Source organism: Sus scrofa, chromosome 3 (assembly GCF_054392235.1).
Source record: "Sus scrofa isolate SSC_HxYL_T2T_F1_AM1 chromosome 3, Sscrofa_HxYL_maternal_Yorkshire_Landrace_v2.0, whole genome shotgun sequence".
NCBI classification, from domain to species: Eukaryota; Metazoa; Chordata; class Mammalia; order Artiodactyla; family Suidae; genus Sus; species Sus scrofa.
This window is the reverse complement of record NC_139385.1, coordinates 27,829,810-27,853,778: the sequence shown is the minus strand read 5'-3', so window position 1 is coordinate 27,853,778 and position 23,969 is coordinate 27,829,810. Positions and strand designations below refer to the sequence as shown.

At 47.3% G+C, this 23,969-nt stretch overlaps 1 protein-coding gene across 17 annotated transcripts in view; it reads left to right on the top strand.

The window, feature by feature from the left end:
- The window catches only part of PRKCB (protein kinase C beta), a 386,628-nt gene that overhangs the window by 283,288 nt on the left and 79,371 nt on the right, over positions 1 to 23,969 (top strand). For 14 of the 17 annotated variants that reach the window (XR_014840537.1, XR_014840535.1, XR_014840536.1 and 11 more), the window contains exon 9: positions 3,875 to 4,021. Coding sequence is in view for 2 of the 17 variants with exons in the window: in XM_021086460.2 (XP_020942119.1) it covers positions 3,875 to 4,021 (147 nt within the window). In the remaining 15 variants the exon portion in view is untranslated. Of the gene's footprint in view, positions 1 to 3,874; positions 6,035 to 7,422; positions 9,284 to 9,450; positions 9,604 to 23,969 lie in introns of those variants that run through there. The other 3 variants (XR_014840541.1, XR_014840540.1, XR_014840539.1) reach the window with 3 other exon arrangements.

Sequence of the window (23,969 nt, the reverse complement as noted above, 5' to 3'; positions counted from 1 at the left end):
CCGGCTCTTAAAACAAACATGCCATAGACTGGGTGGCTTCAACGACATTTATTTCTCACTGTTCTGAGATTGGATAGTCCAAGATCAGGGTGCTGGCAAAATCGTTGTCTGCTGAGGGCCAGCTTCCCGGTTCATAGCCCTCTTCTTACTGTGTCCTCGCGTGGCGGAAGGGGCAAGGGAACTCACTGGGGTCTCTTTTTAAGGGCGCTAATCCCATCCACGAGGACTCCACTGTCATGACCGAATCCCCTCCCAAAGGCTTCACCTCCAAACTCCATCACTTTGGAGGGTGAAGATGTCAGCAAATGAACTTTGGGAGGACACGAACTTTATAGGTCTATAGCATGTACCTTTAAGAAAGGTCATACATAGAGTTCCCGTTGTGACTCAGTGGTAACGAACCCGACTGGTATCCATGAGGTTGTGGGTTTGATCCCTGGCCTCACACAGTGGGTGAAGGATCCAGCATTGCCATGAACTGTGGTGTAGGTCACAGACATGGCTCAGATCCTGTGTCGCTGTGGCTTTGGCATCAGCCAGCAGCTGCAGCCCTAATTCAACCCCTAGCCTGGGAACTTCCATGTGCTGCCGGTGTGGCCCTCAGAGAAAAAAAAAAAAAAAATAGAAAAGAAAAAAAAAGAAAGGTCACACAAGTAAATTGAGATAGAGTATGGAATTCAGAGGAGGCAGGTTGCTTGCAAGACTGAGGAACGAGGCTGGTGGCTGCTTGCGGCTCCTTGAAGAGCGGACCAGTTTTTCCTCTGAGCAGTCACATGGAGAAATCGGGCAGTGTGCGTGCCTCACTCACACTCCACCAACAGGGGGTGCTGGACCTACAGGTGGATGGACGTGAACCTTGGGGCTGGACCCTAGACTGGGGACCAGGGACAGTCAGGATGTGGATCTTCACAGGACTGTGTGAATCGAGTGAGTCTGAGTCAGGATTCAAAAAAGGTGGGAGACCTGGTAATGAGGGGATGGGCAGATGGGAGGGAGGAAGGGACTGTATTTGGATCAGGACAGCCTGGGAAAAATCTCTAGGGACTGTAGGGTAAGGGTTTGGGATGATGGTAAAACATGGCCCCCCAAAAGCCATGCAACTTCTGTTCTAGGCTCTTTCCTTGTGTGCAATCTCCCTTATGATCTGGGTGGGGCCGGGGGGGTTGTTTGGTTTCGTTTTTGTTATTAAATTAATTTTTTATTAGGGTATAGTTGATTTACAGTGTTGTGTCAATTTCTGCTGTACAGCATAGTGACCCAGTCGTACCTATATTCTTGTTCTCATGTTATCTTCCATCGAGCTCTGTCCCAAAAGATTGAGTATAGTTCCATGTGCTGAAGAGTAGGACCCCATTGCTTTTCCATTCTACATATTATAGTTTGCATCTACTAACCCCAAATTCCCAGTCCCTCCCCATTCCCCCTTGGCAACCACAAGTTTGTTCTCTACGTCTGTGAGTCGGTTTCTGTTCTGTAGATGGGTTCATTTGTGCCATATTTTAGATTCTGCAAATAAGTGGTACCATGTGATATTTGTCTTTCTCTTTCTGACTTACTTCACTTAGTATGAGAATCTCTAATTGCATCCATGTTGCTGCAAATGGCATTATTTTGTTCTTTTTTATGGCTGAGTAGTATTCCATCAGATATATGTACCACATCTTCTTAATGATGATCTGGTTTTAACTGCCCCCCTCTGTGCCTTAACCCCCAGATCTGTCTCCAGTTGTCATGTCATTTCTTAACCCCAAACCCACAAATACAACTGCTTATTGGGTATTTATTTGCACTTGGTTGTTCCAGAGGTGCCCAAGTCTCACCATATCTTTACTACAAAATAACAGGACCAAGAATGCTCATAGCAGCCTTATGAGGAGACAAAAAAAAGAGACCACACAAATACCCAGAAACAGGAGAACGAATAAACATAAACAGTGGAGGCTTGGAGTTCCCATTGTGGCGCAGCAGAAGTGAATCCAACTAGGAACCATGGAGTTGTGGGTGTGATCCCTGGCTTCGCTCAGTGGGTTAAGGATCCCATTTGGCCATGAGCCGTGGAGGTTGTAGGCGTGGCTTGGATCTGGCGTTGCTGTGGCTGTGGTGCAGGCCGGCAGCTGTAGCTCCGATTGGACCCCTAGCCTGAGACCCTCCCTATGCTGCGGATGTGGCACTAAAAAGCAAAAACAAAAACGAAAAACCCTGAAGCCTTCTCAGCAGTACAAAGAACAAAACCACTGATTCATGTAGGAAAATGTGTGAATTTCAAGACCATCACGGTGAGCCAAAGAAGCCAGGTGGGAAAGACGACACACTCTCCAGAGGAAAACTTAACATTCTCACAGTACTTCTGACACCAAGTGTGTGGGTTTCCCATGCCAAGAAATTCTCCAGTTCTCTGTGGACACCAACCAGGTGTCCTACAATTTAATGCAATTATGACACGAGTTACCCAGTGTTAGTGAAGACCCCACGGTTTAAGGGCTGAGTCCTCCAAGGCAGCCCCTCACTTTAGACTCTAATCATAAATATTCTGGCCTTTCTATTTTTTCTGATTTTTTGTAGCATTGGCTGAGGCATCATTCCACTGCTCACAGCAGCAGCCTCTCCCCTTGAAGACAGACATGGGCCTCATCCATCCATGTATCCAACAAAATATTTAGCTGGAAACTATGCTAGTTGCTGGGGAAATGGCAGAGAAGGAGGCCTATTCTCTGCCCAAGGGAGGTGTCCAGTCTGCCGGGGAAAATAAGTGAATAGATGGGTATCATCCAGTATAAATGAGAAGTGAGGTGGCTGAAGGGAGCCAGTAGAGACATCAGATCCAAACAGAGGGACTCAAGGAAGGTTCCTTCAAGGATGTGAAAATGTGGAGCAGGGAATAACTAGGTTGGCCAAGGGGAGGGAACACTGTTGCTATGGCAACAACAGCAGGTGCAAAGGTCCTGAGGTGGGAGGGATCTGGGACTCAAGGATGTGAAAGGAAGATGAAGCAGGGTTGCAAGGAAGAAGTGAAGAGGTTGCAGAAGCAGGTAGAGCCCCATCCTACTGGGCCCTCTGGACCAGTGAAAGCACAGGGTCTTTGCATGAAAAGCCATTGGAATGGATGGGCAATGAGGTCCTACTGAATGGCACAAGGAAATCAATGTGATGGGGTCCCTTTGCTGCACAACAGAAATTGAAGAAACACTGTAAATCAACTATAATTTTAAAAAAATGGGGAGTTCCTGTCGTGGCTCAGTGGTTAATGAATCTGACTAGGAACCATGAGGTTGAGGGTTCGATCCCTGGCCTTGCTCTGTGAGTTAAGGACCCGGCGTTGCCGTGAGCTGTGGTGTAGGTCAAAGACGTGGCTTGGATCTAGCATGGCTGTGGCTGTGGTGTAGGCCGGTGGCTACAGCTCCGATTCGACCCCTAGCCTGGGAACCTCCATATGCCGTGGGTGCAGCCCTTGAAAGACACACACACACAAAAAAGATGGGTCACTACCATAGCATTTTAAGCAGGTGTTGACTTGGTTGAATGTGAAGAAGTGGGAGGTCATTTTGGCTTCATGGAAAGCCCAGTGGAGGGAACCAAGGTGATGCTCCAGGTGAGAGATGATGACAGGTGGTGATGATGGAGATGGAAAGAAGAAGGAATTCTAGAGACAGCGAAGAAGCAGCAGTGACTGTTCCTGGGGGTGGGGGAGACATGAGGGGTACAAGAGAAATGGCGGTACCAAGCTGGCTTCCACCTTGGATGTTGGGGCCATGCTTTTCACTGATCTGGGACCATGAGCTGCAGGAAGCACAGCTTGCAGCCTGTACATGCATTTGAGCATGGACCAGGGTCTCCTCCAGCTCTGATGATGTTTTCTGTGTGCTTCCCCCTCCAGAGGGCCAAGATCGGTCAGGGGACCAAGACTCCCGAAGAGAAGACGACCAACACCATATCCAAGTTCGATAACAACGGGAACAGGGACCGGATGAAACTGACTGATTTTAACTTCTTGATGGTGTTGGGGAAAGGCAGCTTTGGCAAGGTATGGTATGGCTGAGTGGTGGCACCTGTTTGGGAAGGGATCACTCACAAGGCAGGCATGCTTGCTGTTCATGTGGGGCTCACATTCCAGGGAGGGAGTGGAAGGGAAATAGAATCCCGTGTTAGGAAGCGGTGTCACAAACAGATCAAGAAGGCACCCTCTCAGACCGAGGAAGTAATAAACTGAGACCTGAAGGGTGAAAATGAACCAGCCAGCCATTCAAAGAGCTAGGAAGGAATGTTTGCAACAGAGCAAGCAGCAAGTGCAAAGGCCCTGAGGTAGGGAAGGGCTTGGCACATTCTAGGCGCCATCAGACGGTGTTGGGGGCAAAGGATCCTGAGCAGGGAGAGGTTGTGGGATGTGACATGGCAGGGATGGGAGGTGCCTGATGTTGCGGAACCTTGGGAACCATGATAAGGAGTTGGGCTTTTCTTCCCAGTGCGATGGGGGAGGCATCGACAGTCTTAAGCAGAGATGTGACATGATCAGATTTGCTTTCGGAAAAGCTTGATCTTGCAGCTGAGAATGAAAATGGTTCTTTTCAAACAGCAGCACAGTTGAAGGATGACCCTGGGACTTGTCGAATGATTTGGGCTGTTTTTATAGATACCAGAAGATGCGGTTTTACTGAAGTTGAGATTGTGTTATAAGTATTCCTGACTCGTTTAGTGTTGCTTTGAGTCTTGTGAAACCCTGTGTGTGCCACAAATATGGCTCATGTAAATCGCATGCCACAAACTCAGGTGTGCAAAAACTGTCAAATTTCTTGCCCACCTCTGTAGCTTAAGTCAAAAAGCCGGGAGTTATCCTTGTCTCCCCTCAACCAAGCCGTGCAGAAGCCACGCCACGGGTGAGTCCGGATACCCGTGGACTGGAGAGAATACTGTTGCTATGGCAACAGCAGCAGGTGCAAAGGTCCTGAGGTGGGAGGGGTCTGGGACTCAAGGAAGTGAAAGAAAGATGCTCCTCCAAAGCATATCACAGATTCACCGAGTTCTCTCCATCTTCACAAATGCAGCCCCAAGAGCTACCATACAATACATCTGGACCACTTTGGCCATTCCTGATGGGCTGCCCTGCTTCCACTCTTGTGCCCTGTAATTCCTATACTTCCTTTGAGCCGCCGTCGTTACTTTGAAAAAGGTACATTAGGTCGAGTCACTCCCTTACTTAAAACCGTCCAGTGGCTTCACGCATAGAATAAATGCTGTGTTGCATTCTTGGCTTACGCCTCTCTCGAAATCCAGATTCATCTTCTTGGCGGGATGCGTTCTTTTCTTTTCCTCTTCCCCATCACCCACTGTGCTTGGACCGCATGGAGGCGCTTTGAAACATACAAAGCTCCTTCCTCTCTGAGAGCTTTGGTGATGCTGTTCCCTTTATGCTTGGCACAGCTGGCACTTTCTTATAATGCCCATCTTTCCTGAGATGTCCCCTCTCCTGAGAAGCCTTCCCTGACCACCTCTCAAAGAGCCACTCACTCGTTCTCCATTATATGTAACTCTCTCATCGCACCTGTCACTGGAATATTCTTCTCTTGATTGGTTGTTGATTTGTCTCCGCCTCCTAAGATCTGAGCCCCACAAAAGACCAGGGGCTTGGCCCTGTTGGCCATGTACTTCCAGGGCCCAGACTGCAGGGGCCACAGGTCCATCCATCTGCTGTGATGGAATAAGGAATCCGAGGTGCTGGCCCACGGTGTGAAGGGGCTTGGCATGGAGTGGAAATAGAGGGTAGGAACATTAAATAAAGGTTAGATAATAAGCAGTGGGGAGGGGAGAGGTCCAGGCCAGTGTGTGCTTTTCTTTTTGTCTTTGTGTGTGTGTGTGTCTTTTTTAGAGCCGTACCCGTGGCCTCTGGAGGTTCCCAGGCTAGGGGTTGAATCGGAGCTGCAGCCGCAGCCACGCCAGGTCCGAGCCATATCTGTGACCCACACCACAGCTCACAGCAATGCGGATCATGGCAATGCTTAGCCCACCAAGTGAGGCCAGGGATTGAACCCGAGTCCTCATGGTTCATTACCACTGAGCAATGACGGGAACTCTTTTTGTCTTTTTAGGGCTGCACCTGCGGCATATGGAGGTTCCCGGACTAGGGATTGAATCAGAGCTAGAGCTGCCAGCCTCTGCCACAGCCACAGCCACACCAGATCTGAGCCATGTCTGTGACCTACACCACAGCTCATGGCAATGCCGGATCCTTAGCCCACTGAGAGAGGTCAGGGATCGAACCCGCAACCTCATGGATACTAGTCGGGTTCGTTACCGATGAGCCAGGATGGGAACTCCCCCAGTGTGTGCTTTTTGCCAGTAGCTCTGAGCAGCCTGGCAGTGGAGAAGTAGCTGGTGGATTTGAGCTAAGGATGGGAAGAGCACAGTAATAAGAGGGTTAAGGATTCTTGGAAGAGGAATGCCCATTGCAGATCCAGCAGAGCCTGTTTTAGTGGGTACTCAGTAACGTGTGCTGAATCAATGAATAAAAAACGGCATCCAGACTGGAGCGGAAGCAAGGCCAAGCAGGAAGAGGGCTTTAACCTGTAGAGAAAATAGGAGTCCATGGATGAGAAACGAGTGGGTGAAGCCAAGAGGTTTAAAATGCTAGGAAGGCGTTCTCATCGTGGCTTAGTGGTTAATGAATCTGACTAACATCCATGAGGACGCAGGTTCGATCCCTGATCTCGCTCAGTGGGTTAAGGATCTGGTGTTGCCATGAGGTGTGGTGTAGGTTGCAGGCGTGGCTTAGATCCTGTGTGGCTGTGGCTGTGGTATAGGCTGGCAGCTGTAGCTCCGATTCGACCCCTAGACTGTGAGCCTCTGTATGCTGAGAGTGTGGCCCTAAAAAAAAAAAAAAATAAAGCTAGGAACCCTAGGGACATTTAGATTTTCCATGATGGGATGGTTTCCATGATGACAACGAAGAATAAGGCCTCAATGACAAAGAGGCTCTAATAAGAAGAGGCTGTCGGGGAGTTTTTAAAAAAATTAAAATTATGCTTTTAATAAGCTGTGTATCCACATGGTTCATAATTAAAATTATATGAAAAGAATCAACACTGAGAGGTCTTGCTCCCACCCAAGTTCACAACTTTCTGTACCCCCTTCCCTGCTCCTGCCCTCCCTGTGTAAACAGTTGTGTTAATTTATTTTATTTTATTTTATTTTATTTTATTTTATTTTATTTTATTTTTTTGCCTTTTTGCCTTTTTTAGGGCCGCTCCTGCAGCATATGGAGGTTCCCAGGCTAGGGGTCGAATCGGAGCTATAGCCACTGGCCTACGCCAGAGCCACAGCAACGCGGGATCCAAGCCGTGTCTGCAACCTACACCACAGCTCAGAGCAACGCCGGATCCTTCACCCACTCAGCAAGGCCAGGGACTGAACCTGCTACCTCATGATTCCTAGTCGGATTCGTTAACCACTGCGCCACGATGGCAACTCCAGGTTGTATTAATTTAATTTGCATTTTTTCCAGTTTCTCTCTGCTAATTTAACAACGATAAAAGCTGCAGGTTTATTCTGGTCCTTGTTGCCTCAAAAGTTAGCATACGACACACACAGGTTTTCCCCCTCTTGATGGCTCAACTGTACAGGTTGCAGGGGTTTGGATGGCGGAGTGGAAGTTCTGCAGGGTCTGGCAGGAAGGATTGGAGTGGAGGGGTGGGGAGAGAAATGGGAGAGTGGGTCTTTGGGGAGCAGTGAGGGAATGAGAGCGACTAGATCATATATTTCCATGGAAACTGCTATAATAATTGAGAGTTCTGTTCCCGTCGGGGGATGCGGCATCAGATAAATCACAGGAGGAAAGCCACAGTATGTCACGAGAGCCAACTAGAAGCACAGAAACACTCTGCAATCCTTTCAAACCTAGAGCAATCCTTTGCAACTCGTGGTTTTGCCAACCACGGTTTTAAATGAATGTGGTTTTGCCGTTGAAGGCCCGATGTTTACCATTTTGCCGTCTGGGAGGGTCTGTACCTCAGCCCCCTTAAATGGAACAGCACGGCAGCCCGTGATCACACCTCTTCAGAAGAGGAAAGCAGTGGCCCTGGGGGTCATCTGTTCACACCTCCCCTCCCCTCGGCCCACTGTATCACATCTGGCCCAGAAAACCATGCTCTTAAGCCCTGTAGTAATTTGTGGAGTGACACAAGTGTTTTGCTAAGACCTGTGAAAATGAAATAAGGGGCAGAAGCAAGTGTGAAGGCCGTTGAGGTGCAAATGAGTTAACCCTGTTTCCAAAACGTTAACAAGAGTGGTTTGGAGTTCCTGCTGTGGCTTGGGGGTTAAGAACCCAGCAGAGTGCCTGTGAGGATGAGAGTTCTATCCCTGGCCTCGCTCAGTGGGTTAAGGATTCGGCCTTGCTGCAGATTGCAGCATAGGTTGTAGGTGTGACTTGGATCTGGCATGGTTGTGGCTGTGGCCAGCAGCTGCAGCTCCGATTCGACCCCTGGCCTGGGAACTTCCATGTGCGGCAGGTGCAGCCTTCAAAAGGAAAAAAAAAAAGAAAGAAAACCACAGTTGGGAGAGTTTGCTTTCCTGACCACATGAGAGTGTTTACCTGGGAGGCTTATCACCCCAGGTCAGGGCCTCCCGGCCTGTCTGGTTTCCCTGGAGATGGGTGCCTTCCAGCACTTTTGTTACAGGGCCTTTGCATGTATTATTCATTTGTTATGTAAGGGGTGTGTTCATAGTTTTATCCTTCACTCTTTCTTTTCGATGATTTCTTGAACCTTTGACGTCAGCTTTGCCCACCTTTACTCCTTTTAAGAATTCAGCTTCTGTGGTTGAGCCATTTCTGCAGTTAAAATTGGGCTCCAAATATATAAATTGGGCAGGCATGCGCCGTCCAGACTGAGGATGCAAGAGGAGCTTAGAAAATAAACACAGCAGGTCCCTGATAAGGTATATGCACCGCACACCTACAACTTTACGTTACACTGTAAACCTGATTCTCCTAATTCGGAAGTCAGACCATCCTAAATATCCATTAAATGTTTAATTGATGCTAATCTCACTTGCCTTCTGAGACTTCAGATGTGCTCGTGATAATGATTTGTATGATCCAAGTCTTTTTAGAAAATTATGCTGGGAAGTATGAATGAGGGCTTTCTGATTAATTTTTTGCACTCATGGACTCTTGCTTATATATAAAGGGGTAGAGTGGGGGTAGGGGTGTTGGGAGGGCAGGTCCATGTTGGGGTAGACACAGACCTAATATGAAGAAGCTCAGCCCCAGCAGCACAAAAGATCTATCATAGAAAAAGATCGGTAATAGAAAAAAAAATGAAAATAGCCCAAATGTTCTTCAATAGTGCAAAGATTGGAGTTCCCGTCGTGGCGCGGCGGAAACGAATCCGACTAGGAACCATGAGGTTGCAGGTTTGATCCCTGGCCTTGCTCAGTGGGCTAAGGATCCGGCGTTGCTGCGAGCTGTGGTGTAGGTCGCAGACATGGCTCGGATCTGGCGTTGCTGTGGCTGTGGCGTAGCCCGGCAGCAACAGCTCCAATCGGACCCCTAGTCTGGGAACCTCCATATGCCACGAGTGCAGCCCTAAAAAGCAAAAAAAAAAAAAAAAAAAAAAATGAGGATTAAATAATATACAATGGTTTGGATACATTCAAAAGAATGAGGCCTTTCTCTCTCTCCTATCTCTGTCTGTCTACCCTCATGGACAGATACCCATGACAGTATCAAGTAAAAATAGAAGCAAATCACAGAACATTACGATCAGTAATATAAAATAAATAGTACATAGAATAATTCTTTTATGTGATGGACTCATGATCCCTACTCTCATTGAACTTCCCTCCAACATGTATTATGAAAAGATTTAAAAGTACAGAAAAGTTGAATGTGCATTGACAAAGAATATCCACAATACCCAATACCTAGATTCTACAATTAGCATTTGGGTGTAAGTGCTTAATTACATGCCTCTTCATCTATTTGTCTCTATGTCAACCCATTTTTTAATATATTGCAAACCAACACGAAAACATCGGTACCTTTGACCCCTAAGCTCTTCAGCATTCATATCACTTAACCAGAATTCAATATCTGTTTTTGATCATTTCGAAGGGAAAATTTACATACAACAAGATGCACAAATAAGAGTATCATTCTGGGACTTTTGCCGAATACATACTTAACCCAATGGGAGTATGGACTTTAATCCAAAAAAAAATCATGCTCACAGATAAAGTACAACTGTGATGTTTGCTGTGTGCCATAAGAGCCTGCAGGAGTGGGACTGGCCCTCGCCGAAGTCTGGGAGGGCTTCCGTGAGAAAGTGGCTCTTGAGCGTTATGCAAAGGATGAGTTAACCGGGCGAAAGAGGAGAGAGTAAATGGAAATCTCAGAATGTCTGCTCTTCCTAACCCCATCCCAAGCCGGGTCCGGTTGATCCTGTGGCGGCCAAACACATAACTCCTTTAATAGTTAGGGTGGATTCAACCGCCATAACAAATAGATCCCTAAAACTATACTGGCTCAGACACAACAGAAGTTTAATTTTCATTCATGTAACAGTCCAAGATGGGTGTTCCTGGCCTCTCCCACGCTCTCCATATGGTGGTTAAGGGACCCAGGTTCCTTCCGTCTCATACAGCTTGATCAATCCCTACAGCCTTGTTTTTGTCTATACTCAGAGGGTGGAGTGGGAAAGAGAGTACAGAGAAGGTACAAGCTGCTTCTTAAAAGCCTTGGTTTGGAAATGGGACCCATCACTTCTGCCTACACTCTGTTACAGAGGATTTAGTCACATGGCCATGCCTCAGTGCAAGGGATGCTGGGAGAACAATTTTGGTGGAAAGACAGTGGTCTCAGCCATCCTTCCTACTTTTCAGCTCTGGTTGGAATTTTTCTTGGTGGCACGAACGACCTTCTGACTTTTCCCTTTAGCACTCCCAGCCCTTCATGCTCTACAAACAAAAAAACTTCAAGCTTCTCTTCTTGGTGACATTTCCTTGTGTTCAAATCATGGAACATGCCAGGTGTTAGTGCTGCTTTTCCTGAAGCCTAGCATAAGCCAAGAATAAATCAAGTAGGAAGAAGTCAGCAGCTTATGAAATTAAAAGGAAAAGTGAGAAGTCCTTAGAGACTGAGTGCCCAGGTATTACATTTATCTCTTCAAAAAGTCCCATCCAGGTCCGTTGCTCTATATGCATGGAAGATGATAAAAAATAAAAAGCCAAGAGGTGAGAGACAAAACCATTAAGTCTCTTCTTCTGGTGTTTGACTTTCCTAGAATAATGCCCAAGAGGTTCATGATATTACCAGCCTGCGTGCCACTAGGGAGGCCACTGAGAGTTAGTGAGCCAGTGGCCCCTTCCTCTCGAGCGCCCCAGTCTATGCATTTGTCTGCCACTCTCCAAGGTGCTGAACCCAACTCCCTGCGCTCTAGATTCAGACTGTACAACAGGATTAAATATAATCTTGGCCAAGTTTTCCAACTATTAGCTATTCAGGCACTTGCCTTTTTTTTTTTTTTGCCATGGACACACCTCCTTTATACTATCTTAAATATTTTCTTTAAGTTGAATAATTGACTTCCTTTTCTTCTTCTTAGCATTGCCTTAAGCAATAAAGTATGTGGAACCACAAGCTTGATCTACTAGTTATCTATTTATTTTAATATACCTTAGGAGAATTTGTTAAAAGAAAAATCAATCCTGGCCTTGTATTGCCACGGGGACAAGTACCACACTGTATGAAAAGCTGCCTTAAAGATCTTACACTCACATAACAATTTGGTACTTCAATTACCATTGTATTTCCAAGACCATGACGTCTCTCGCTACATTTTATTGTGTATATCTGGAAGGAACAGAAAGTCTCTGATCTTTCCTCCCCCCTGTATCTTTTCCTTTAGATGAAGAGCAAGCTCAACATTTCCTGTATCCCTAAAAATGTTTTCCGTGATCTCCACTCTGCCTTCTCTGTCCTTTACCCGCTGATTATATCCGGAGAATCAAACCGCGTTTTTGGGACTTGCCGCCTCCACTTCCTCCCTGCCCACCTGTGCCTTATCCCTTTGCACTGTGACTTGGACCCTCAGCATCTTCTGAATCACCTTTCTCCCAGGTCATCAGTGATCTCTTAGATCTAACTCTCCAGGTCTGAGCACAAGGCCTGGTGGCTGCTTAGGACAGCAGAGGGCAGACGTGAGGAAAAGGAATTGGGATTCAGATTGGAACTTATTCCCAGGAGAAGTTAGATCTTTTACAGTAACTTCCCACTGACAGGCACAATTAAGGATTTGTTCATTCAACAGGTATTTATTGAGCATTTAGTATGTGTATTTCTAGGTGCAGAGGAAATGGCTGTGAACAAAACAGACAAAAATATCTACCTACATGGGAACATATGTGCTTGTAGTGGCAGTGGTTGTGATGATGCTAACACCTAATATTTTGAGCCCTTACTACAGGGCAGGCTTTATTCTAAATGCTTTGTGTGTCGTGGCTCACCCTTATGGTGTAAGGTACTTGCTGTAATCCCCACTTTACAGATGAGAAAATGAAATGCACGAAGTTAAAATAACTTGGTGACGTCACACTGCTAGTGGCATCTACAGATTAAATTTTTTTCAGTCCCACCTATGGCACGCAGAAGTTCCTGGGCCAGGGATTGAACCCACACCACAGCAGTGCTCCAGGCCACAGCAGTGACAGGGTGGGATCCTTAACCTGCAAGGCCACCAGGGAACTCCTGAATTTAGCTTAGATACTTAGGCTTTTGATTGCTGGATACTTAACACTTGCATTTCTAATCTCAACCGTGGTCACCTCATCCTGTCACAAACATATTCTAGAAGGCTAATCATTTTTCCCCTCCTATCTTCTCATTGCCCCCTCTCTTCTCTTTCCTTCTGAGTGTAAGCAGAGTTCGTGTGCCTTGTTTTCACTCTGAGCCTCTGCCATTAGACAAACTGCATGCCCTTCATGACAGAGGCTCTAAATTTTTCTGTTCTCCGTCTTTTTTTTTTTTGGTCTTTGCTAGGGCTGTTCCTGCGGCATATGGAGGTTCCCAGGCTAGGGGTCTAATCAGAGCTATAGCTGCTGGCCTACGCCACAGCCACAGCAACTTGGGATCCGAGCCGCGTCTGCAACCTACACCACAGCTCACAGCAATGCCGAATCCTTAACCCACTGAGCAAGGCCAGAGATTGAACCCGCAACCTCATGGTTCCTAGTCGGATTCATTAACCACTGAGCCACGACGGGAACTCCTGTTCTCCGTCCTTCTCTATGCATGTTGATTTCCTATCTATCTCTGTGCAAAGGCTTGTTGGAACTGTAAGCTATCAGCCCGGTTTCCTGGGAGGGTTCTTGAGCATGAACTTCACTCTTCTGGCTTCTTCCCTTCTCATTTTCTCAGCAGGCTTCAGCCCGTGGGGTCCTCCAAGTCTTGGAAGCATGTCTAGTGTGTGTGGCAGCTCTTCAACTGGTTCCCTTTTCCCATCAACCTCTATTTCTTTTAACCCTCACCAGATCTGTCACGCATCCCCTCCCTCTGCAATTCCACCTGCCCATCTCGATTGCCTCCGACTTTTATTGAGCCCATCCTCATTGCCAGGGACCATGTGATGGATCTACATGCATTACATCATAATAATCCTCACCACAGCCCTGCAAGGTAGTGACAGATCTGAACCCCTCATATGAGACTTCTTTGGAAGTTGTGAGTTAGAGAAGTTGAGTGACCTCCCCAGGATCACACAGCTGGGAGGAGGCAGGACCAGGACTGGAAATCAGCTTTTGTGATTCCAGTTGCCTCCTTCCATCTCTAATAGTGCTTTTCTCTACTTTGGGGTCCACTTGTCTCCACCCACCTGCTAGTCTTTTCTTTATCGAAACAGATTCAAAACTGCTGTGGAGCCTTTCGTGGATTCCTCCTTATACCATGCACAAAAGTTAAAAACCAGATCTTATGACTGCTTTGGCAGAAGGATGCATACATTAAGATTGTCTATTGGCGTTCCCGTCGTGGTGCAGTGGTTAACGAATCCGACTAGGAACCATGAGGTTGCAGGTTCGATCCCTGGCCTTGCTCAGTGGGTTAAGGATCCAGTGTTGCCGTGAGCTGTGGTGTAGGTTGCAGACGCGGCTCGGATCTGGTGTTGCTGTGGCTCTGGCGTAGGTCGGTGGCTACAGCTCCGATTCAACCCCTGCCTGGGAACCTCCATATGCCATCACTTTCCCCTTGTGAATCTAAAAGAAATGAACACACTTTCACGAGCCCCTGCAAAGATCCTGGTCCCCGGTGTACTTAAAGTGGCCTGCCCTGGATGCGGACATCAATGCTACAACAGCACAGCCCTCAGCAACCTTCAAGCTGTCTCCACCAAAGCCACGCGGGTACTGAACTCGTGTGCGCTTTGCATCTGGGCACAAGAGAACGATCCCAAGGTCCCAGCCCCAGACTTCAGTGTCTTCTGCAGGCTCCAAGTGCAGCACTGAATTACTGTAGGAAGAAATTGCCTGAGGAGATGAAAAGACAGTTTAGTTCATACCAGTAACAAAGGCCTTTTCTAAAGTCTCGGAGCTCCCGTTGTGGGCGTCTAGCCTAATTTTAATCTCATTAGTGGTATGGATTCACACGCATACATATACGTCCATACATTAGAGGTGGTTATATAATCCTGCAGACAAAAGCTCTTCCCTTTACTTCAACCTGCTTTGCTATCTTCCTGCACCATATGGTGAGTCTTTTTATCACATGGTTCACAGATAGCTCAAAGGCTTTGCTACCTGTTCCCTTAATCCTCTTCCAGAGAACCTTTTGACTTTTGCTGTCTGATCTTGGATTCCTGCCTTCTCTTTGGTTCTATCCCAATTATGGCACCTTCCTCCCAGCACCCCCGTCTTTCGTACACAATTTTGATTGCCGTGTGTTTTTGCCAACTCATCTTCCCCGGTCACGGGGAGGCCCTTCCACTTTCCAGATTCCTCCAGGTCTCCCATCAATGATGAGACTGACTGCTTCTCGGTAGCCCCTACGTTCGCCCCTCCGAAGAGAGTAAATCACAGAGCCAGAAAGCAGAAGGGTCTGTTTTCCCCATAAAAGTAATTCTCCCAAGGAAAGGGAACTATCTGGAGTGCAAGTTTTATTTTCGAGCCAGAGGGAGTAGATGGGGGGTTTATTGGAAAGAAATGGCAGGCTCTGTGTCCCTCCCAAGATCCCAAGGCAAGAAGTGCACTTGGGACAAGAAAGCTTCTTTGAACGCAGCCATCATTGTCTGCACCTTGGGGACCCCCTGGGCTGTCATCCTGGCTTTTGCTGACATCTCTCACTGTGGTGGTGCGTCCTCACTGCCTCCCTCAGCCTTATGTCATTTCTCAGTTCTCAACGTCTGATTCCCACATCTAGAAGAGCTTAGAATTGTAAAGTCCCAGGAAAGAGGGACTGGCGGGCCAGTATGGCTCGGGGATCCTGTGATCCACTTAGCGGCAGCCAAGGGGACAGGTCACTTTTCCTGCCATCTGTTGGAAAGGACAACAGGAAACGGATGCTCTGAAAAGCAGAAGTGGTATGGGCAGTTCCTTAAAGTGAAGGAAGCAAAGACTGGCCTGTCTGGTTCCCTTAGTGTGTATTTTCTTCAAAACAGTGACTCTTGGGGAGAAATCATACAAAGGGAAATGTAGCCCTCTGACCGCAGGGCCAGATAGAGCCTATTAACATGGAAACTCTGTCTCAGGTGATAAAGCATGACCCCGGGTCCAATTATTGTGCTGTCATAGCTCACCCTCTCCCTATCCATCTCCACCGCGTCTTTGCGAGCTTTTTCAGAAATTCAAGCCCTGTTCAGACGATTCTCTGTTTCCTAACAGCATAGCCCATCGTCGTTTCTACAGCAAACATGATAGCAGGTACTGTAAGTGATCAGTATCAATACGCATGGTGAATATTTTGGATGTACAAGCACGGATGGTTAATATAATCAAAGAGGCCAGAGTTTGTTTCACGCCCCCCCACCACCGCCCTGGTCCCAGTTTCACATTATCTGCCTCCTTGAAAATCACTCAAAATCGTGCATTTTGAGCATCGAAAACCCATCTCAGTGTTTTTATGCATTGCTCGTTGAGCTTTACACTGATCTATAAGGTGGGTTCTCTTAGTCTCCCCATTTTGCAGAAGAGGAAATGGAGGTTCAGAGAAAGGAGAGACTTGCCGATTCATGCAGCAGGGGATGCAGTTCAAACCCAGAAGCTGGCTCCAAGAATATAGGACCATGGTCCTACCTACATGGACTCCAGGGCACTCAACCTGTTCCACTCCAGGCTTGCAGAAAGCCCATTCTGTTAGTCTGAGACACCAACCACAAAGGGAGGCTTGTGTGCACAGAGCAGATCGGATTATAGAGCAACAAGCTCCCTTGGTGAGACCTAATCGTTGAAATGAGTGACAGGCCCTTAAGGGTTTCGTTGCATTTTCTTTTGGTAAAAGCCATCAGTTATTGGTTTGTTTTCCTGGGAACTGTCTCAAAAACAAATGAACTCTTTTATGTTAACGATCGAACTTTGTCAGATATGACATGTGATTCAAAGAAAACTGACTCAGCAAACACACGTCACCCACATTGATTTCAGCTCAAGAAGATAACTTTGATAACTCAGATTGATACCATAGCAATTCTGTGATGTCTGTAACTAGAAGAGATATAGCCCAGAGTTTTAAAATGATAGTTCTTTTGCATTTCTTATGACAACCCAATCAAACAAGTAAACATTTCTGGTTAAATCCAATGAAACATCTTCATTTAAAACGCAGGAGATAGGGACTTCCATCATGGTGCAGTGGAAACGAGTCCGACTAGGAACCATGAGGTTACAGGTTCGATCCCTGGCCTCGCTCAGTGGGTTGGGGATCTGGTGTTGCCATGAGCTGTGGTGTAGGTCGCAGATGCAGCTTGGATCCTATGTGGCTGTGGCTGTGGTGTAGGGCGGCAGCTGTAGCTCCGATTGGACCCCTAGACCAAAAAAAAACCAAAAAAAAAAAACCCCCCCAAAAAAACAAAAAAAAAAACAACACAGGGGATAGGAGTTTCAGGTTGAAATCTTCTAATTCCCTCTCCTCCCTCTTCCCAGCAGTGGCCATGAGTCATTCCTTCCATGGGTGTAGTGACATTTGCTCAACAATAGCAAGTCCCCATGCGCCAGCGATGACTCGGCTAAAAGTGCCTCCATTCTAAACTTCGTTTCACACTTCCATTGGCTTTCTCTGCTAGGGGGGCAAAAATTCAACTCAGTCACATCTAATGTGCAACAGGGCATCCTCTTCAACGGCTGAAGTCTTCATCACACCGGTCCCTCCGACCCCTGAGCTGAGAACTCACTGTCTCTCTCCTGCCATCTCATGCCTCCCTCCTCATCAGCATCCCCCACTAGAATGTCCATCAGTACAACCAGGAAATGGACATTGACACCTCATTGTCACCCAAAGTCTACAGTTTACATTAGGGTTCACTCCTGGGAGTGTAGGTCCTATCGGTTTGGACAAACGTATAATGACATGCATCAACCGTGATGGTCTCATGCAGAGTAGTTGCACTGCCCTAAAAATCCTTTGCGTGCCGCCTGTTCATCCCTCCCACCCCCTACCCCCTAGCAACCACTGATCTTTTTACTGTCTCCATGGTTTTGCCTTTTCCAGAATGTCATATAGTTGGAATCATACAGTATGTAACCATATAAAGAGATTTTATTTTAAATACGGAAAGCCTTACATAATAAATCATGAAATACCTAAGTTGATCTGTACACCGAGTATCCCTGCTCTTATTTTTGTCTTGCCCCCTTGAAGGGTGGATCCACAAAGGGATGCAGTCCTACCCAGAGGCACCCTCTGAACGCCCAGGTAGCATCTTTTCCCTGCCGTGCCCCTTTTCAGTTTTTCCTAAAGTACCTCTGCCATTGGCACGTCTACCCAGTGGCTCCTCCAAAATGAGCTATTAGAAGCCAGAAACCATGTCTAGACTGCAGACTTCCAGGTTGTGCTAGAAGCAAATGCCTTTGATTCTCTCCAGATCCCATGATTTTGTCTTCCATTCCGGGGGCCACCATCGGAAGTTTAAACACACATAGGTGTGGATATATATGCTTAGAAAATGTTCCAAATTTCGATCTGAGGTTCGAACTGTAACAGGACACCTTGGAGAATTAAAATCAGGGCCTCCAAGGGAGTTCCCTTCGTGGCTCAGTGGTTAACAAACCTGACTAGGATCCATGAGGATGCGGGTTCGATTCCTGGCCTCGCTCAGCGGGTTAAGGATCCGGCATTGCCATGAGCTGTGGTGTGGGTCGCAGATGCAGCTCAGATCTGGTGTTGCTGTGGCTGTGGTGTAGGTCAGCAGCTATAGCTCTGATTCGACCCCTAGCCTGGGAACTTTAAGGTGCCACCCTAAAAAGCAAAAAAAAAAAAAGAAAAAAGAAAAGAAAAGAAATTAGGTCCTCCAAGATAACTTGGAACATGTTACAACATCTTCTTGTCTGGTGAGAGTTGAAAGTTGAGGGCACCTCCAAAGGTGAGGAATTCATCAGCTATGATGGAACGTAGTGTGTTGAGTTCTGTCTATATGTTGTCTTTTATTATTATTATTATTTTTACTTTTTGCATTTTAGGTCTGCACCCACGGCATATGGAAGTTCCCAGGCTGGGGGTCGAAATGGAGCTGTAGCTGCCGGCCTACGCCATAATAATGCGGGATCCCAGCTGTGTCTGTGACCTACACCACAGCTCATGGCAACGCTGGATCCTTAACCCACTGAGCAAGGCCAGGGATCGAACCCACAACCTCATGGTTCCTAGTCGGGTGCATAACCACTGAGCTACAACGGGAACTCCGTTAAGCTCTTTTTAAAAAAAAAAAAAATTTACTGTAGTTGATTTGTAATGTCAATTTCTGCTATATAGCCAAGTGACCCAGTCATTGTGTACATTCTTTTTCTCATATTCTATGATGTTCTATCACAAGTGATTGGACAGTGTTCCCTGTGCTGTACAGTAGGACCTCATTGCTTATCCATTCTAAACGGAATAGTTTGCATCTATTAACTCCAAACTCCCCGTCCATCCCAGTGCTCTTAAGACGCCTTGTCTCACTCAGTCACCATCATGACCCTATGAATTGATAGGCTCTGGTCTCCCGTTATCCCCACACCCACCTGCAAGATGTCCTGCTTGGAATGACAGCACCCCTCATTCCAGGTCTCTGGTTGTCAAGGGTTGGGTGGCTTAAGCCACCTCTTCCTCCCTGGCCCAGTCTGAAGGAGGGCTTTGCTGGAGAAGACGAGTCTGTGAAGGCTGGAATCTGAGGTGTTTCTCTTGGCAACCCCAGATAGCATTTTAGAAGTTGACAGATGGTCTGCTGATCCCACAGGAAGGTCCCATCGACCAAACATGCAGTTTCCCGAGGGAGAGTCTCTTAGCCTCTTCTGGAGGGCTCATGCCAGCCCCACCTCTAAACACAGACACCTCACCTTTCATTCTGGGCTTCACATAAGGATCTGCTGGGAACGAGATTTTGCAGAAAGTTTGATCTATTGCTCTGGTTCACTTTCTGCCTCTCTCTTTCTCTAATTTGGAAAATGTGGGAAAGAACCACTGTACCCACGGAAGGAGCTGGAACATCCCCCCCCCCTTTTTTTTGGCTTTTTAGGGCCACACCCATGGTATATGGAAATTCCCCAGCTAGGGGTCAGATTGGAGCTGCAGCTGCCAGCCTATGCCACAGCCACGGCAACATGGGATCTGAGCTGCATCTGAGACCTATGCCGCAGCTTGCTACAACACCAGATCCTTAACCCACTGAGCGAGGCCAGGGATCGAACCTGCATCCTCATGGAGACTAGTTTAGTCCTTAACCTGCTGAGCTACAGTGGGAACCCCTGGAACACCCCTCTTATTCTATGTCTTTCACTTTAGCAATATGGCTTGCTGTGCACGGTGCTCTGAGCTTTCCCTGCTCTCACAACAACCCTGTGAGGGAGGAACCAGCATTATACCCCTTTTATATAGGAGGGAACTGAGACTCAGAGAGGTTGAGTACCTTGCCCAAGATCACACAGCAAGCACATAATAGACTCAAACTTTGAACTCATGAGCTGAACTTGTATCTACAGTTCGAATTAGATAGAAAGTTCCAGCTCATCAGACTCTGTCAATGTCATAATCTCGTTCTTACATCAAAGAGCTTGTCAGGATACCTGCTGTGCTGTGAAGAGATGAGTGGATGTTAATCTGCATTCTGTAACCTGCTACACCCAAGTCTGTCTCAAAATCCTACTCCTGAAGGGGCAAATGCCCTTGTTTGCCAAGTCCTCCAGCCCCTGCTCACAGCACCATCCTGATGGCCTCTTGCCAACTCACCACCTTGTCCTCCCCCAGGGCAGGCCAGGCCTGGCACAGGAAGGCCCCAGATATTTAGAAGATTTGGATTTAATTGGTCTGGAGCGTGGCCCAAGCATCAGCTTGTAAAAGCGCCCCGGGGAATTCTAATGTGCAGCCTGGAGAAACAGGAACCCAGTGTAAGCGGACAAGGCAAACCCAAGGAAGCGGCTGGGGGAGGGAAGGAGCCCGAATCTGCCTTCAGACTTAGAATTGAGCTGATCTAAAGTAGTCTCTGCAGGTCTTTGCCAGGAGACAGTCCCAGAGGGCAGGGGGTAACCTGCAAAGAGATAGAACCCTAAAATCGAGGAGGGTACATGCTTGCAGCAGATCTGGACCTCAGACCTGGCCCCCCGCCTTGTCTGCAAGCGTGTTCCCTGCTCCCTAGTGTGGATGTGGGAGAGGTGGGGAGAGGGGTCTTGTGGTCCCCGGGAATCCTGCCCTGTACAACACCCAGCTTTAACTTGCTTCTCTATCCCTCTCCCAGGCACCCTCAGCTCCCTGCACCTTACTCTCCTCTCCTCCCAGATTCGTGTTTGGGGACCCCCATGAGCCCCAAGTATGTCTCTCTCTGTCTCTATTTTAGATGCATCCTCTCAGTTCACCAGGTTAGAATCTTTTTTTTTTTCTTTTTGCCTTTTCTAGGGCCGCTCCCGCGGCATATGGAGGTTCCCAGGCTAGGTAGGGGTCGAATCAGAGCTATAGCCACCAGCCTACACCAGAGCCACAGCAACGCGGGATCCGAGCCGCGTCTGCGACCTACACCACAGCTCATGGCAATGCCAGATCCTTAACCCACTGAGCAAGGCCAGGGATCGAACCCACAACCTCATGGTTCCTAGTTGGATTCATTAACCACTGCACCACAACGGGAACTCCACCACCAGGTTAGAATCTTTTCCTGATCCCCAGGTGTCAGTCAAGCTTGCGGGCTCGAACAATGCTAGATGGTATGGTTTCTCCTCCTTCTCTTTCTCTTCAGACCCAGCCCTGGGATGTCATTAAAAACATCATCCATTGAGTTCCCAAGGTGGCACAGTGGAAACGCATCCGGCTAGGAACCATGAGGTTGCAGGTTCAATCCCTGGCCCCCGCTCAGTGGGTTGGGGATCCGGCATTGCTGTGAGCTGTGGTGTAGGTCACAGACACGGCTAGGATCCTGTGTTACTGTGGCTGTGGTGTAGGCTGGCAGCATTAGCTCTGATTGGACCCCTAGCCTGGGAACCTCCATATGCCACGGGTGTGGCCCCAAAAAGCAAAAAAAAAAGACCATCACTCATGATCTTTTGTTTTGTCACTTGGTTGTACAGCAGAAATTGACAGGACATTGTAAATCAATCATAATTAAAAAATTTTAAAAAAAGATCGTCATCCGCTAGGCACTGTGTGTTCAAGAGCCATGCAAGATATTACTTTTAGACCTAAGTTTAGGGAAAACTTACCTTCTGCTTCAAAATATGCTTTTCCCGGAGTTCCCGCTAAGGTGTAGTGGGTTAAGAAGCTGACTGCAGTGGCTTGCGTCGCTGCAGAGGCATGGATTCTATTCCTGGCCTGGTGCAACGGGATCTAGCATAGGGGGAAGATACACCTCGGATTCAATCCCTGGCTCAGGGAATTCCATATGCCGTGGGTGTGGCCATAAAAAAACATATATATTTATAATATATACTTATATCTATTAATCATATAGATATATGATTTTCCTTATAGAAAATATGAACTTTTGTTATTGTCTCATTAATCTCTGGTTGCTTTGGCCTCTAGGAAGCTGTGTACACACACACACACACACACACACACACACCATATTTATAACATATACACACACATCATACATATACATACGCACTATGTGCTATATAATCATTTTAACCATATTTATCAAGGTATAATTTACATATCATAAAGTCTACTGGCGTTCCTGTCATGGCTCAGTGGTAATGAATCCGACTAGGAACCATGAGGTTGCGGGTTCAATCCCTGGCCTTGCTCAGTGGGTTAAGGATCCGGCATTGCCATGAGCTGTGGTGTAGGTCACAGATGCAGCTCAGATCCTGCATTGCTGTGGCTGTGGCGTAGGCCAGCAGCTATAGCTCCGATTAGACCCCTAGCCTGGGAGCTTCCTTATGTTGCAGGAGCAGCCCTAGAAAAGGCAAAAGGGCAATAAAATAAAATAAAATCTACCTGTCTTGTATTATATAATCTTGAATGCTACCTCACATTCATTGTGAACCATAGATCAGATGTAGCCGTAGATAAATTAAAGAATGCTGAGAACTAAGTAACTAGAGATCTCAAGTGATTAGATCTTGAGATCTAGGTTTTTTTTTTTTCTTTTTAAACTACTTCTGCCCTCACTCTATCTTTTCATTCATTTATTCAAAACATATTTATTGAGTGTCTGGATGTTGGGGATGTGACCACGAACCAGTCTAGCTAAATAGCTGCTCTCCTGGAGCTTCCTTTCGAGGGAGGGAGGACATGAAGCAACTAGAGATGAATAGATCACCGGGAGTGGGAAGTGCTGTGAAGAAAAATGAATTAGAGGAAAGGGGTGGGGTGTGATCAAGGGGCTGGGACTTTAGGGAAGGTGGTGACGGGGGACCTCTGCAAGGAATTGCCACTGAGCCAGGCAAGCAACCACTCCCATTGAGCATCTCTCAGGAAGAGTCCTGAAGGTGGACCAGAGTGTACGTAGAGCTTGGAGGAAGCAGAGGGGAGACAGAGAATTAGCTAGGGGCAATTACAGGGTACCAGGGTAGGGATGGTGGTGGCTTAAATCAGGAAGGGGGTTGCACATGGCATGTGTTTTCTTTTCTTTTCTTTTCTTTTTTTTTTTTTTTTTGTCTTTTTGCCTTTTTCTTGGGCCGCTCCCACGGCATATGGAGGTTCCCAGGCTTGGGGGTCCAGTCGGAGCTGTAGCCTCCAGCCTACGCCAGAGCCACAGCAACACGGGATCTGAGCTGCGTCTGCACCCTACACTACAGCTCACGGCAATGCCAGATCCTTAACCCACTGAGCAAGGCCAGGGATGGAACCTGCAGCCTCATGGTTCCTAGTCAGATTGATTAACCACTGTGCCACGACGGGAACTCCAAGCATGCGTTTTCAATGTAGAGCTCACAAAACGTATTGATGCATTGGATGAGAGGTGTAAGAGGGGGGAATCCAGGGAGGCTCCATTTGGCTTTGGACTTTTGGCAAGTTGAAGTTGGGGGAGTGGGGAGCGGGACATTGGTCCCTAGCTGTGTCTGCCCTCACCCATTAGTAAACACATGGACACACAATTCCTTAGGGCACATTTCTTAGCCAGTTGAGAGTGCTGTGTACAAGGATGCTGTGTACAGGATCACAGCTAATACTTGGTGCTGTGTGTACCAGTGGTCCCCTGGGCCATTCTCTGAAAAGATGAAGTTGATGATAACCCTGGTAGTGGATAGAAATTGTCTCCTCCCCAATGTACGTGTTCAAGTTCTAATGACTGGTACTGTGCATTTGACCTTGGGGCACAGGGTCTCTGCAAATGTCATTAAATTCAGATGAGGTCCAACTGGATTAGGGT